The sequence below is a fragment of the Centrocercus urophasianus genome, unplaced genomic scaffold, assembly GCF_019232065.1.
Source record: "Centrocercus urophasianus isolate 14NV4802_14NV808 unplaced genomic scaffold, USGS_Curo_1.0 seq_18, whole genome shotgun sequence".
NCBI lineage: Eukaryota > Metazoa > Chordata > Aves > Galliformes > Phasianidae > Centrocercus > Centrocercus urophasianus.
In genome coordinates this window covers 9366296-9379204 of record NW_024884733.1, presented here as the reverse complement: position 1 = coordinate 9379204, position 12909 = coordinate 9366296, and the positions used below count along the sequence as shown (strand labels likewise).

General features: G+C 37.8%; 1 protein-coding gene across 6 annotated transcripts; it reads right to left on the bottom strand.

Moving 5' to 3' along the window:
- Positions 1–161: 161 nt before the first annotated feature.
- Positions 162–12771, bottom strand: HENMT1 (HEN methyltransferase 1). Of its 6 annotated transcripts, none has more exons than XM_042819743.1 (10): positions 12396–12697; positions 11922–11999; positions 10897–11024; positions 9295–9426; positions 8410–8522; positions 7183–7317; positions 6599–6781; positions 5673–5850; positions 2790–3223; positions 162–313 (listed from the first exon to the last, which is right to left on the bottom strand). In XM_042819743.1, exons 4-9 carry the CDS (start codon positions 9409–9411, stop codon positions 2816–2818), a joined length of 1134 nt encoding a protein of 377 aa, XP_042675677.1. In that variant the 5' UTR covers positions 9412–9426; positions 10897–11024; positions 11922–11999; positions 12396–12697; the 3' UTR covers positions 162–313; positions 2790–2815. The 6 variants fall into 6 exon arrangements, with proteins under 6 accessions (XP_042675677.1, XP_042675678.1, XP_042675675.1 ...); XM_042819744.1 differs by lacking the exon at positions 162–313 and adding an exon at positions 1230–1349; XM_042819741.1 differs by lacking the exons at positions 162–313; positions 12396–12697 and adding an exon at positions 12734–12771 and having other exon boundaries at positions 2277–3223.
- Between the last annotated feature and the right edge of the window lie 138 nt (positions 12772–12909).

Genomic DNA, 12909 nt, shown 5'->3' with positions numbered 1-12909 from the left:
TATAGTATTAGGAGAAACAATTTTCTTTCTGAAGGGAAAAAAGAAAAAAAGATATGAAACACCAGAACTGTGAATGCTATTAGTGAACACACAGGTATATTTTGTGGACCTTCTGATATGGACAAACAACAGAGGGAAAGGTGAGCATGGCTAAGAAATGAGTTTCTTCAATTCTTGCTAGTAAGTAATTTTCTGCCTTCTCCACACCCAACTGCTCATTCTTGCCTGCTTTCTTCTTCCTACCTGTTGAACCAGTACGACTGTCAGCAAAGGATTAGTTGACTGAACTCCTTGTATGACCGCACAGCAGGACCTACCAGCAAGAAGGGGAAAGACAAACATTCTTAATGCATTTCTTAACACTTGTTACCATTCCGTTCTTGTTAAAAGCATATCAAGTTACAGTACTTGTTCATTTTTAAGTGAATGGAAAGATACAAGCATGTTAGCAAAGAAAGTTTTGTCCAAATTCAGAGTTGTATAACCAATTTTAATTGTAAACATGGCACTACTCTGGGGTTTTTTTTTTGTTTTTTTTTTTTTTTTTTTGGTAGTCTTGTCTTTTGATCTACTAATGTTCCTCTGCTACCTTTGTTTAAGATGTGCTAGTGGCAGTGCATTTGATTTTGACAGTGTTCCAAGCAAATTGTTTGCTTACAGTACTACATAAGATGTGATTTTGTGTTTTAGGAAGCAAATGCAAAGACTTTGCATGAGAGTTTTTGTCATTACAGAATCTCATTCAGAAGCCTGTGTTTCTTCTATTCAGTTTAAATAGAAGAAAAAAAAAAAACAGGAAAGTACCCATAACTAGCCTTAATACACAATCCAACATAATGATCCAAGCCTCCTTAATCAAAATCATGTTAACAAGCACAGAGCCTTATACCTTTCATACCTGCCTGTGACAGGACTTGAACAGTTCAAAAATTTAGTAGCAATACTGTCTATTTGAAACAAGTCTGGGGAGATGGGCAATTAACTCCTTCAGGCTCATTGAACAAGACATTTTGGTTTTGTTTTGTTTCTAAAAGTTCACTATTTGTATAATTGATTTGTAGTACTTGCTCACTTTGCATCTAAAACAATGGTCAAAACCATTCTGTTGAGCTATTCTAACCAAAATCAATCCCTACTAATTTATTCAACAGCTGTCAAGTTATTTCCTTTATATTGTGTACTCCATTGTATTTTTTTTTGCCAGCCTTGGCTTTCTTTACTACCTTCTTTTTTCCTGTGTGCTTTCTTCACTTTCTCTTTTGTTTTTGATGCCAGAGCACACTGAACGCTCCTTCTGGGTCTGCTCTCATTTAAGCTCTCTCTCAACACTGAATGTGTCACCTTTACACCTAAGTAACACAGAATTGCAGAAGTAACTCAGATGGCTTTCACTGAGGTGCTTTTTTTTTTTTTTTTTTTTTTTTTCCTGCCAAATCAGTAAGATGTTCATTATTGTACTTGCTAGTTAATTTTTCTACAATCCTTGTGACACTAATAGTGTTCAAGTGTTTTAATTCAGGAAGTTCCTGCCACAGTTAACCATGGCTCCATATTTTTCCAGAATAAAGCATGTCCACAGTAATCTATAACTCCTTATAGGGCAACAGCTACATCTTCCCCACCAGATTTAAGCTAAGCTTGTTGCTTTAGCACATTCTAGCAGCTGACACTGAAGTCTATCAAACCTAATCCCAAGGAGCACCAAGACTAACGTACACCAGCTTCAGGATCTTTTATCAAAATGTCAAGAACTTATCTGCTTGAACAACCTGATGTTGTTAAGTTTCCAGATGCATGTGCCATCTCCTGGTCGGTAACATCACTACATGCAACTTAGAACATCTGATTCTCATAAACTTATTTTCATCATCCTGATTTCAGACAGCAAAATTGACGTTCACCAGTTTCAAATGTCAAGTCTAAATGTGCTACTATGAATATATAATCATCAAAAGTGCAATGTGATAGCAAAAAGCTGTGCATAATGAGTCCTGTGGGAGGCTTAACCTCATAGAAAGACCATTAATTCAATACTTTAAAGAAGACTTCAACACTGATTTAAGCAAATGTAAACCAGGAAAGCTGGCACACAAAATTGTGTAGCTTCTTTTAGTAAAAAAAAAAAAAAGCAGTTTCAGTTTAAATTTATCTGTTCCAAATAGGTTGTCTGTGTATGATAAGCAATATATTCTTCAATTTCAGTACACATGCATGTGCTACGGAACACCAAACAGATACAGCCAAGCATCTGTAGTTGCTCTTCATATTTTCCCCAGAAAAGGCATAAGAACAAATGTAAGAATTTATCTTTGTCAAAGTTGTCATTAAAAAAAAAAAAAAAAAAAATGAACCGTTTTACAAAGAATGGGGATTAGGAGTCATTAACCACTTATACACTGAATTACAGCTGTCTCTTTTCACGTCTTCCAAAAATTTAGAAGATATAATGTAGCCATCCTCTCTAAGAAACAGTACGTAGACCTTTTTTGGTTGGTTTTTAATTTTTCAGAAAGGTGTGAAACATCTTTCACAGGCATGAAATTAGTTACATTAATACTTGCTCATTCCAAGCCACCAAAGATACTGTGAAAGAGATACAAACCGCAGACTTGAACAACCTCTGGTGGCACAAAAATGCAGGTTTTCAAAACTGGGGCCAGGTTGGCATTCATGGAAAAAATAAAGTTGGCAGATATATTCTGAGCAGTTTAGGAATGATTTTATGGTTCCAGTTAGCATACAGAACACACCAATCTACAGCTATTAAAATCACTGCTTTCATTACTTACACTGAACTTGAAGTAAGAAAACCAATCTAATTCTCTTCATTTTCATTTTCAGTATCAAGCATCACAGCAGAACAATCACTGTTCAGTGTGACCTTGCCAGTAATAAGCCTGCAAAACTTCTCAAAAGTGCCACAGAGTTGATTTACTTTGGGAAAAGAAAAAATTTTTCTCAGAGGTATATAAACCACATTTCCACTGACAAACGGCTCCGTGCTTTTTTCAACAGCCAGTGTTTCAAAATCTTCTGAAAAACAGTTCACTGAACATTGTGGTTTCAATTTTCTCTCTGTAGGATCGTCATATTCTTCATGTTCTGACAGTAAATGGTCCAGCAGACTTCGCTTAATGATTTGTGCTCTGAACATAACTTCACCGACCACTGCATTCTGCAGGTACTTCTCATCTTTAAGGCTCGGATACACTGCTTTGAAGACCTTTACAGCATGCAGGAACACACAGAACACTTATTATTATCATAGATTCAGACTGTAAAAACTTGTCAAAAAAATTCCAGAATGCAAACATATTTTGATTCAATCCTGTTTCATTTTTTACGTTTCCAAATACAGAAAAAGTGCACAGTATGACTTGATTTCATGTGTTGCCACTGCAACAGCTGTTAGAAAAGTTAACATAACCTAAAAATAATAATAATACTTATTATATAAGTATATATAAATACTTTTATAGTTATAATAACAGATCTTGTACCTGCAAGTTGTACTCATAGATATAGCCAGGTAAAGCCCAGCAATTCCTTAATGCTTTCAATCCTTCCCTTACTTCTCCCATTCCTGATCATGAGACACTGGTGACAGTTTCCCAGATATGAAGGTTCTAAATTCTTCCAGAATCTGAGGTTGCAAATATGACTTTTGTTTTATTTTCAGAATCAATTGCAAGCATTTTGTCCTCAGATGCAGCAAACATTAAAAAAAAAACAAAACAAAACCAACACTGTGACATCAAAATCAGTGAACGCGTTTTATACTGAGGTATTCTGTACTGTGAGGGTGGTGAGACATGGGAACAGGTTGCCCAGCAAGGTATTGAATGCCCTCTCCCTGGCAGCACTCAAGGCCAGGCTGGATGGGGCTTTGAGCAACCTGGTCTAGAGGGAGTTGTCCCTGCCTATAGCAGGAGGTTGGAACTAGGTGATCTTAAAGGTCCCTTCCAACCCAAACCAGTCTATGATGCTATGAGTCTACATCCCAAGAGGTTAAAGAAATCAAGTAGACAACTTCATTCTCATTAGCTTACTATTAAGTGCTTTTTACAAAACACTACCAATGCTTCTGCTGAAGCATTCTCTAGAGGTGGTCAAGGCCAGACTGGATGGGGCCCTGGGCAATCTGGTCTAATATTAAATGGGGTGGTTGGTGGCCCTGCATATGGCAGGGGGGTTGGAGATTCATGATCCTTGAGGTCCCTTCCAACCCTGTGATTCTGTGAAGTTTGACTCTGTAAGTATTTATTACCTTCTGATTAGATCTTTAACTGCTGATATATTTGCACAGAATGATAACAAAAATTTGACAGTCACATTTTTCATAAGAAACAAGATATAACATTCCCCTTGTTTAAACTCAAAGGGTATTGATGTCAAAACCCACTACATAAGATTCTATGACATACCATAATGAAAGCAATTTCCACTATATGGCAGTTACTTGAATTTATTTCGAGATTTGTCTGTAGAGCATTAAAGAGCACTTTACAATTCTCTTAAGGACAGTAACTGAGAGTAAAGATTCAACTGCTTAGAACATCTTTATGGCTTGGAAACTACAAAAGACATTCCTATAAAATTGAAATATATTTCACTTTACAGGATGCTTACTCCTGTATACTTAAGCAAAGAAGTGAAATGTTAAAATATGTTCAGTGAAATAATTTAAGGCCTTGTAAGTTTGGGAAAACAAAATATCAGTGTATGTCTGCATTATTACTTAACGCTAACTCTGAAGGCAAGTATCCTTTTGATTATACTACAAGGCATTTAGACACATTAGGTTTTGTGCAACATAGCACAACGCAGCATTAGATGATAATCTTAGAAGGTAACCTGCTATCTCATTTTGGATTCTCATTTTCCCCCTCACCAACATAAGAGCACAGAAGCAAGTTGCTGAGACCAACGTCCCTCAGCCACGCAGAATGACATATACCTAAAACAATCAGTCCAAGAAAGACTGAAAAACAAAAACCAACCAGATATACACAAACCTTTCAAACAAAACACAAGACATTTTGTGCTTAAAAAATTAAAAAACCCCTACAACAGTAAACCAAAATTGCCCATACACTACAGGATAAGAATTTATGCCTTTGTAAAAAGCCAGTATGGGTTACCTAAAAACACTGAGGTTAGGGTGTAACAAATGCTAGAGATCATGACCAACAGCAAACAGGTCCTGACAATCCCACTTTAGGAAAAGGTTTAAGGCAATATATTTGACAAGGCTGTGCAATTCTCCAAAATACACTCTTTCATACACGTGCTTTTTGTTTTGCATGTACCTGAAACAGGCTAAATCAGCATCAGCAATCTTTACAGCCTTGATAAAATAACAAAAGATTAGAGAAACAATTTTAGCGTCAGAGTAACTGTAGCAAAGGAGAATCTTTATTATAGGGGTAACAGTCTGGTAAAATAAGAATTGTTATCCATGTTGCTAATTAGTAAATTATCTGGAAGGTAAGGGCCTTCATACAATTAAATACAAAAATCATGGACTCAGACACTTCTGAGCTGATTGGTGTGTGTTAACCAGAGCTAAGATCAGATAGCAACAGTAGACAACAGAAAGAACAGCTTCAGTGGCCGTTTGTATAAAGTCTTACATTATATTTGTCCTCCTAAATGAAGAAAAGGATACTTACGGTTTTGTAAGCTGCTTCAGTGGGTTTCTCACACTGCACAGGTTCTCCAGTTTGAGGATATTTTCTAACAAACACACCTATTTGGGTACAGAACCCGACGTCTTCCATTCCTGCTGGGGGGTTCCCTACACCTGTGAATTCCACTGAGTAATCATAGCGTTGAGCAGTACCTTGAGCCCTAAGATAGATAACATGTTCTGATCTTAACCACATATTCAGTCTTTTCATGTGATAAAGATGCATTCTCACAGATGAGAGAACGTGCCTGAAGATAAGCACTGTAAAAGCTTTTGCTGGATCACGGCGATGATCATATTCCTACCAAGCCTGAATCATTTACAGTCACAAATTTAGGCAACCAGAAATTACTGTTATATCTCACACAATACTCTCATGTTTATGAGTTTTGTTAAAATTCTTCCATTGTGCCATGATTCAGTAAACCATACTTAACTTTTGTCAACACACTCTGCTACTGGACTTACTATTTCATAAACCTGCTTGCATACTCTTACAGAAAGATCCAGAGTAATCAAGCACGTTGGTTACATGCCATACATTACTGAGCACACTTTTAGATTTACATGAAACATTTGCACAGCAGGGCAATATTATGAGAAAATGCTTATTTTTAATACTTCACACTTCAAATACATTAACTGTAGTAATGATGTATAAAAAACAAAAGTTGTAAGTATTTTTCCCAAAGCAGTTAAAGAAAAAGCAAACCAACTTATCACAAAAGACAAAACCAAGAGAATGTGCTTAACTACATGAAACAGCAAAGCAACAATTCACCAAATAGGTTGGCATGAAACTCTTGACAGCAAATCACACGCACAAACCTCTGTGAACATGTTTAGCCATTCCACTTTCCCAATACTTAGTATTCAAAGCTGTCTGCATATGATATTTAGTAAACTCACCAACTTTGAAACTGTGCTCGGTCCCATTCAAACTTGTGGTCTGGATGCCTGAAAACAGTCACTCCTGGAAGCAATGCGTTAAATTCTGAATTTGGAGTACTGATCACAACCATGCTTGGAGCCATGAAACCAAACACCACTTCAGGAAACTTCTCTAGTTCTGATTCTTGCAGGTGCTCTATTCTAAAAAGGTAAATTTACACATCTGTAAGAAGACGTAACTGCATTTTAACTTTCTTAACTTTCTGTTTGTTAAAAACAAAGAAAGAACACACATCTGTACTTTTTACTTTTAAGTGTAGGTCTGGAACATTAGCATAGCTGACTGGCAACTTCAACTTTTTTTTTTTTTTTGTCTTAGAAGACCTCCTCTTACATTTTAACTCCTCCATGCATCTCCTTTTGCCACCACATGGTAGCACCACTTAAGTACTAAGTACTAAGTTAATTTTGACAGAACTTAGAAAATGCTACATTTTGCTTCTCTGATTAAGAGGCTTGATCAAGTATCTCTGGAGTACAGACAAAATTCTAAAGTAAATCCTGATGAGTTCAGAAAAATCTGGTGTTGGTCTAATACTCACAGTTCAATGCACGTTACCAAGTCAAAACCAAGCATGCAGGGATCTTTATGAGCAACTGAGCCTTGATGCAAAGTCACAGTTAAGGATCGCTCAGATGGCTCCAAATAATCAGCAGGAAGAGGAGTTAACCTGTGCCTTCAAAAAATAACCAAAAAAAGGTTTAAAGGCATAATACCACAAAAAGGACGTTAGGACAGATAAATTTTGCATGCAACTCTACTAGCAAATACCCTACTTAAATACTTAACTCCAAAAGTTAAGTCATTTTACAGGGGAAAAAAAAATCCTAATACACATCTTTTTTATAGTCATTATAGTCTTTTTTTATAGTTCAATAGGATGCAAAGTGCAGAGCTGATCCAACAGTTGTCCTTCTCCTTTACAAAAATTTACACTATTTTTAAGACACTTACCCGAAGAAGATACTGTAAATTCTGATAGTAGCTTAACTCTAGAAATGCAGTACTTCTGTTTTACACATGCTTTACAGAGTCTGGGGAAAAGTTTTGAAGTATAAACTTTTTTTCAAATAAATGAGATTGAAAACTAAAATATATAAGCAAAATTTGATCTGAAAAACTACATCAGTCGAAACGCAAATCAACACTACACTTAAAAAGGCTAGTTTTCTTCATTCTTGAGAAAGAGCAAATGACAATGTCAGCATCTATAAACTACATATTTACTGAAGCCATATTAAGCTTTCAGTTCAAATTAGCTTTGAAGAGAGACTTTGGTGCTCCTCCAAATCTGCCCTGTGCTTCAGGGGCCACATGAGTTAGAAGTTGTAGAGCTTTCTTAATCACAAAACTGAGTCAACCTCCCATTTCAATAAGGTGATCAAAAATGAAGACCCATAAAAGACACAGTTACACGCTCATTTCAAGGAGGATCAGACTTGCATACAACAGTAACGTCACATACCAGTATAAACAGAATAACAAACTATAGACAGTGCTCCTATACCTTTACAAACAGCATATTTCTCAGAGGCAGACACCTTCAGGGCCATGACCCAGACATATGCTGCATTAGGTGATGTTACAGCCCAACAATTCCCCCAGGAAATCTGATTCAGCTGGCACTGAAACCAATTAATAATGGACTGCTCTACATTTGCCAACTGGTATTTCTGCATTTACCCTCATTTTGAAATTGTTATTAATAAATCGTGCCGCTAGGTCAAATCAAACAAAAACCTTAAATTAAGACAATTCCAAAGCTTACATTTTCTCTTTCATCACAGCTGCACAGATATCTAGCCCAGCTAACACTTCAACGCAACCACAGAATTTCAGCATCCAGAGAAGTGTACAGTCAGCACATCCTAAATCTGCCACCTGTAAAATAGATATTAGTAATATAGAGCATTTGCATATTAAATGATTTGAGACTTCCATAAATATATTCTGTATTTGTAACAAAAACATTTTAGTAATAAAATAATTAATAATCACAACTATTCAAATGAACTAGACAAAGTTACAACGTATTTCAAAACATGAGAATTCTTCAAAATGTTTTAAAGTGAGGCCTTTTGATATTACAGCTATAAACAAGCAAATGTACAGCACCCCAGTAACTCCAGAGAATGTCTATGAAGGCATATGCCCTCAAACAACAAAAGTGCAGGAGTGGTTGATGACCAGACCTTTAGGATGGAGAAAAGTTGGTCTATCATAACTCTACACTCTGAACTTCTCAATTAAGAGCATCCATGTGAGGAATGATGTAAATCCGATACTGTACACGAACCTAAAAGCTCCAGAAGTTTAAAAACAAAACAAAAAACACTACAATGACAGACAATTGATCCAAAATCCTCAATGTCAAATCAAGACCAGAATGCTACCTGCTCTCCTAGATAGGCTAAGACACGTTTTCTTCTTTGTATTTTCCTACTGCCCATAAATTTACAATAAATTATATTCATGCCTGAGAAACATCATCAAATGTCTCTTAAAGCAATTTGTTTTTAACAGTAGCTTCTCCAGTAGCATTGATATCTAATTAGGTCACCAGATTATCTAATCATTTCCTGCACTCCAGAGGTACCTAATATTAGCTATTTTTTTTTTACATTTATAACACAAGAAGACAAAACATACCAACCTTTTTTGGTTTGTATTTCCTTACTAAATCTTTAACAAACTCATAGCGTTGTTTGTATAATGGTGGTGTGAATTTAATCTCGCCAGTAAACTGCCTTCCTTCAAAGTTCTTACCCATAGTATTTCAGTAAGCCTAAAAATACAGAAGTTAACTCATTATTTTAAGTACTCTACATCACATCGAAGTTCAGAATTGGCTATCGTCAGCAGTGCTCAAGTCTCAGTTAAGAAGAGAAAGATCTGATCGCTAGCATTAGCAAAAAAAAAAAAAGGCATTAGCAAAATTGTGCTATAAGTACTTCATGTACAACTGCTGAATCACAGCCTGAACCACTAATTGAGCACGTGGGAAAGGACGCGGTCAGCCCTGGAAGCACAGGTGAAGGCAATTCAGCCTTCAGTGTGACCGGAAGAAGTGGAGCCTGGCTGCACTTCTCTTAGATCTCATTTAAGGGCTGACTGCCCTTTCTGGAGACCTTCTTGGTGAAGCTTTTCCTTGCAAACCTTGAATCTTTTGACAGGGGTAAGTAATCTTCCTTTATAGTATCTATCTTGCCATTTCTTCTATCATCACAACTTTATTGTAATACCTTTCCTATTATACTTATCTGTCCAATTGCTACAGTATACAACCTTTTTAGTAAAACCATTTTTACTTGCATACAACTCTATCCTAAATTATGCTTGTGTTATGTTGACGTAACTACAACTTTACCTTGCACTGCTTTTCCAGCAAGTACAAAACAATAGTTTCTCACTCGCATAGCTGTTTCCTTTTTACTCATCTATGGTTTGATTTCTCTTACTATTCAGATGGTTGTGTGTGCATGGCTCCCTGTGAATTCTGCAACACAGTGAGCAGCAAGAGATGCCTGGAAAAGCATTACATCACTGAAGAGGACTGGTTTTGCTGGGCTTAAGCTTTATAATAACATAGCACTAGAGTCACAACCATCAGCCCACCTCCAACTCTCACATCTTGCAAAAACAACTGTGTTTCAGCACATGAGAGCACTTAACAAGCAGTAGTTCCCACTAGACCTAAGAACAAGGCCCTGGTGAATGAGAAACACAATGCAGGCAACCTGCTGGCTGGAGAGCCTGTGTAGGAACTGGGTGTGGGCGCACTCCTCAGCTCCTCCTGCCTTCTCAGCCCCTGTGCAGCTGGCCTGTCTTCAGCTTAAAGGCATTTTGTGTTTTGCAGGGTGTGTTCCAGACATAACATAAATAGTCAGCAGCAAGCTAACTGTGTTGTTTATTGAATAGCTAGGAAATGTATACAAGGATGCTTGCAGACTGACTATCCTAATGGTTTCCTAGGCATCTCAAGTTATTGGAATGACTGCCTTCTACTATATTTGAGCTTTGATTTTTTCAGGCTTTTGGCACTTATTCACTGTCCACATTCACTTCTGGTTTGAGTAGCAGATATGGGGAGTTGTCTATAATTTCACAACTCTTTCCAACAGCGTAATTAAGGTAGTTTAAGAGTTCATAAACTAGAGTTGGAATTGCAAAGAGATTCTAAAAAGCATTGCATTGTATCCAAAGTGTACTTATGACAGCAATTCACTTTAAAAAATATACAAATGATGTGACATACCTTATTTCTTTTCCGTTTTTGGTTGTAAAGTTTGGGTGGAAGACTGGGTCTTTCAAAGATTGGCAGTGTGGAAGAGATGGAGGACATCATTAACCATTTCAAGCTCTGTGTGTTTGATCTTTTTCTCGCTGAGAAAAAATGTTTAGAGAAGTTTTTCTGCTTATTCCCTACTATATCAGTGAAATTTGTGTTATTCTCACAGTGCAGCATTTCTCTTATTTAGTCAGTTCAAAGTTATTCCCTGTCCTTACCCAGTGATAAATCTACTTATCCTATGGTTCCTTGAGACTGTTAATTTATACTGGAAGGGACCTAGAGAGGTTACCTAGTGCAGTCCTCTGCTCAAAGCAGATCAAAGTTGATCTGAGTGGGTGGCAATCCTTCCCAACACAAGGGGATGGAACCAGATGACTTGTAAGGTGCCTTCTAATCCAAGACATTCCATGAGTCTGTGATTGTTCTGAGAACTTCTGGTCAGAGGAATTTTCCTCATTTCAGTTTAAAATTGCAGATTGCATATTGAAGGTTTATTCAGTTCAATAAGCTCACAAATTAAATGCACTATTCTTAAATTAATCCCACTGTACCATAAAGAAAACAATTATATAGCTAGTAAAAGAAGTGAAAGCATCTTACAGTAGAAAATAATGCATCAAGAAATCCTAAACTGCTGAAACTTATTTAATGCTTCAGCGATTGGGATGAGAAAAACAACTGTATGCAGAACTTCATTTTAATGTTTAAATACATATAATTAAATATCACACAAGAAAGGTAATACAGCACCACTGCCAGAAAACACTGCAGTCTTAGAGGAAAGCTGAATCCCACTGTAATTCAAGAGCTAAGAATCAAATGGCACTCAGAGGATGTTTTATGACTGAACACTGTCACTGTTCTCCTTACCTTCAACTAATAGATTAGGCCTGTTCTGGAAATAAATCTGAAATAAACTGTGTGAATGAGAAGTGGGCTCTTACACATCACTATCATCTTCCTTTTTTACATTACTTGTATTTCCTTACTTTTTGCCAGTCAAAAGCACTTCCTCCTTGCTGTTTTTTTTGCTTTTGCTCTGATTGTCTGAAGACAAGCTTGGGTACCTAGGAAAAGAAAAACCAGTTTGAGGTGAGGGGATCAACAGGTTTTAGGTAAGTGTACTGAAGTTTGTCGCATCAGCAAAGAGGGACTGTTTCACAAAAACGTGAACTTACAGAGGAAGAACATTGAGTTTTTGGAACATATTGACTAAATGTTCCAACAGGAAAAGAGAAATATGTGAATAAACAATTTGGGTTATATAAATGATAACAAGCACAGGCTGTCTTCAAGTGATTATGCAAGAGAAGTTAAAGCTAAACAAGATAAAAAAAATCTTTCAAAATGAAGCTGTGACCCTAGCTTGCTGTGTGCAGAACACGATTATTCATTGCTGTTACTGCATTACTCATTTTGCATTTATTTTTTTCAATTTTTTATAAGATTAAGTGCACATTTACTGGTGAGCAACGACGATAAGGGCAGCAGAGCGCTGTGGTGAATCAGGGCGGTGCTGCACGCTGTGGAAAGCAGACCGACATGAGCTGGCGGTGTTCCTAGTAGAAAAGTGCGGCCGGATCGTACGGCCAGCACGTGGGAGAAGCTGCCTGCTGTCACGGCGCGACAGCAACTCGATTTAAGCTAACGGTGCAGACACCGCGCGAAGGCAGACTACGAGTCCGGGGAGATGAGCTGCTCTTCCTAAGGTCTGACCATTCAACTGCTTTCAGAAAGGCGCGTTCGCCCGCAGCTCAGCCGGCAGGCGACGGCTCCCGCTTAGAGCCCGGCCCGCCCTCACCAACGGGCCGCGCACGCGGCGGCAGGGCGGGTTTTCGGCCACCGGCAGGCGTATGCGCGCCGCGTTCGGCGCTCGCAGGGCGCGGGCTGTAACCCGATGCCGTCGGCCGCCCGCCCGCCGCGAGGCTGTCGGACGGGACTCGCGAAGCCTTTCTTTCGCGCCGCGAGGCGGCGGCG

What these genes read in the sequence shown, in the direction of transcription:
- HENMT1 (XM_042819741.1), bottom strand. Translation starts at nt 9,411, where the DNA reads ATGGGTAAGAACTTTGAAGGAAGGCAGTTTACTGGCGAGATTAAATTC. An exon ending in TTGGTAACGTGCATTGAACT is followed by an intron (nt 6,782 to 7,182) that starts GTGAGTATTAGA and finishes TTACCTTTTTAG; the next exon opens with AATAGAGCACCTGCAAGAAT. An exon ending in CGAGCACAGTTTCAAAGTTG is followed by an intron (nt 5,851 to 6,598) that starts GTGAGTTTACTA and finishes TATCTATCTTAG; the next exon opens with GGCTCAAGGTACTGCTCAAC.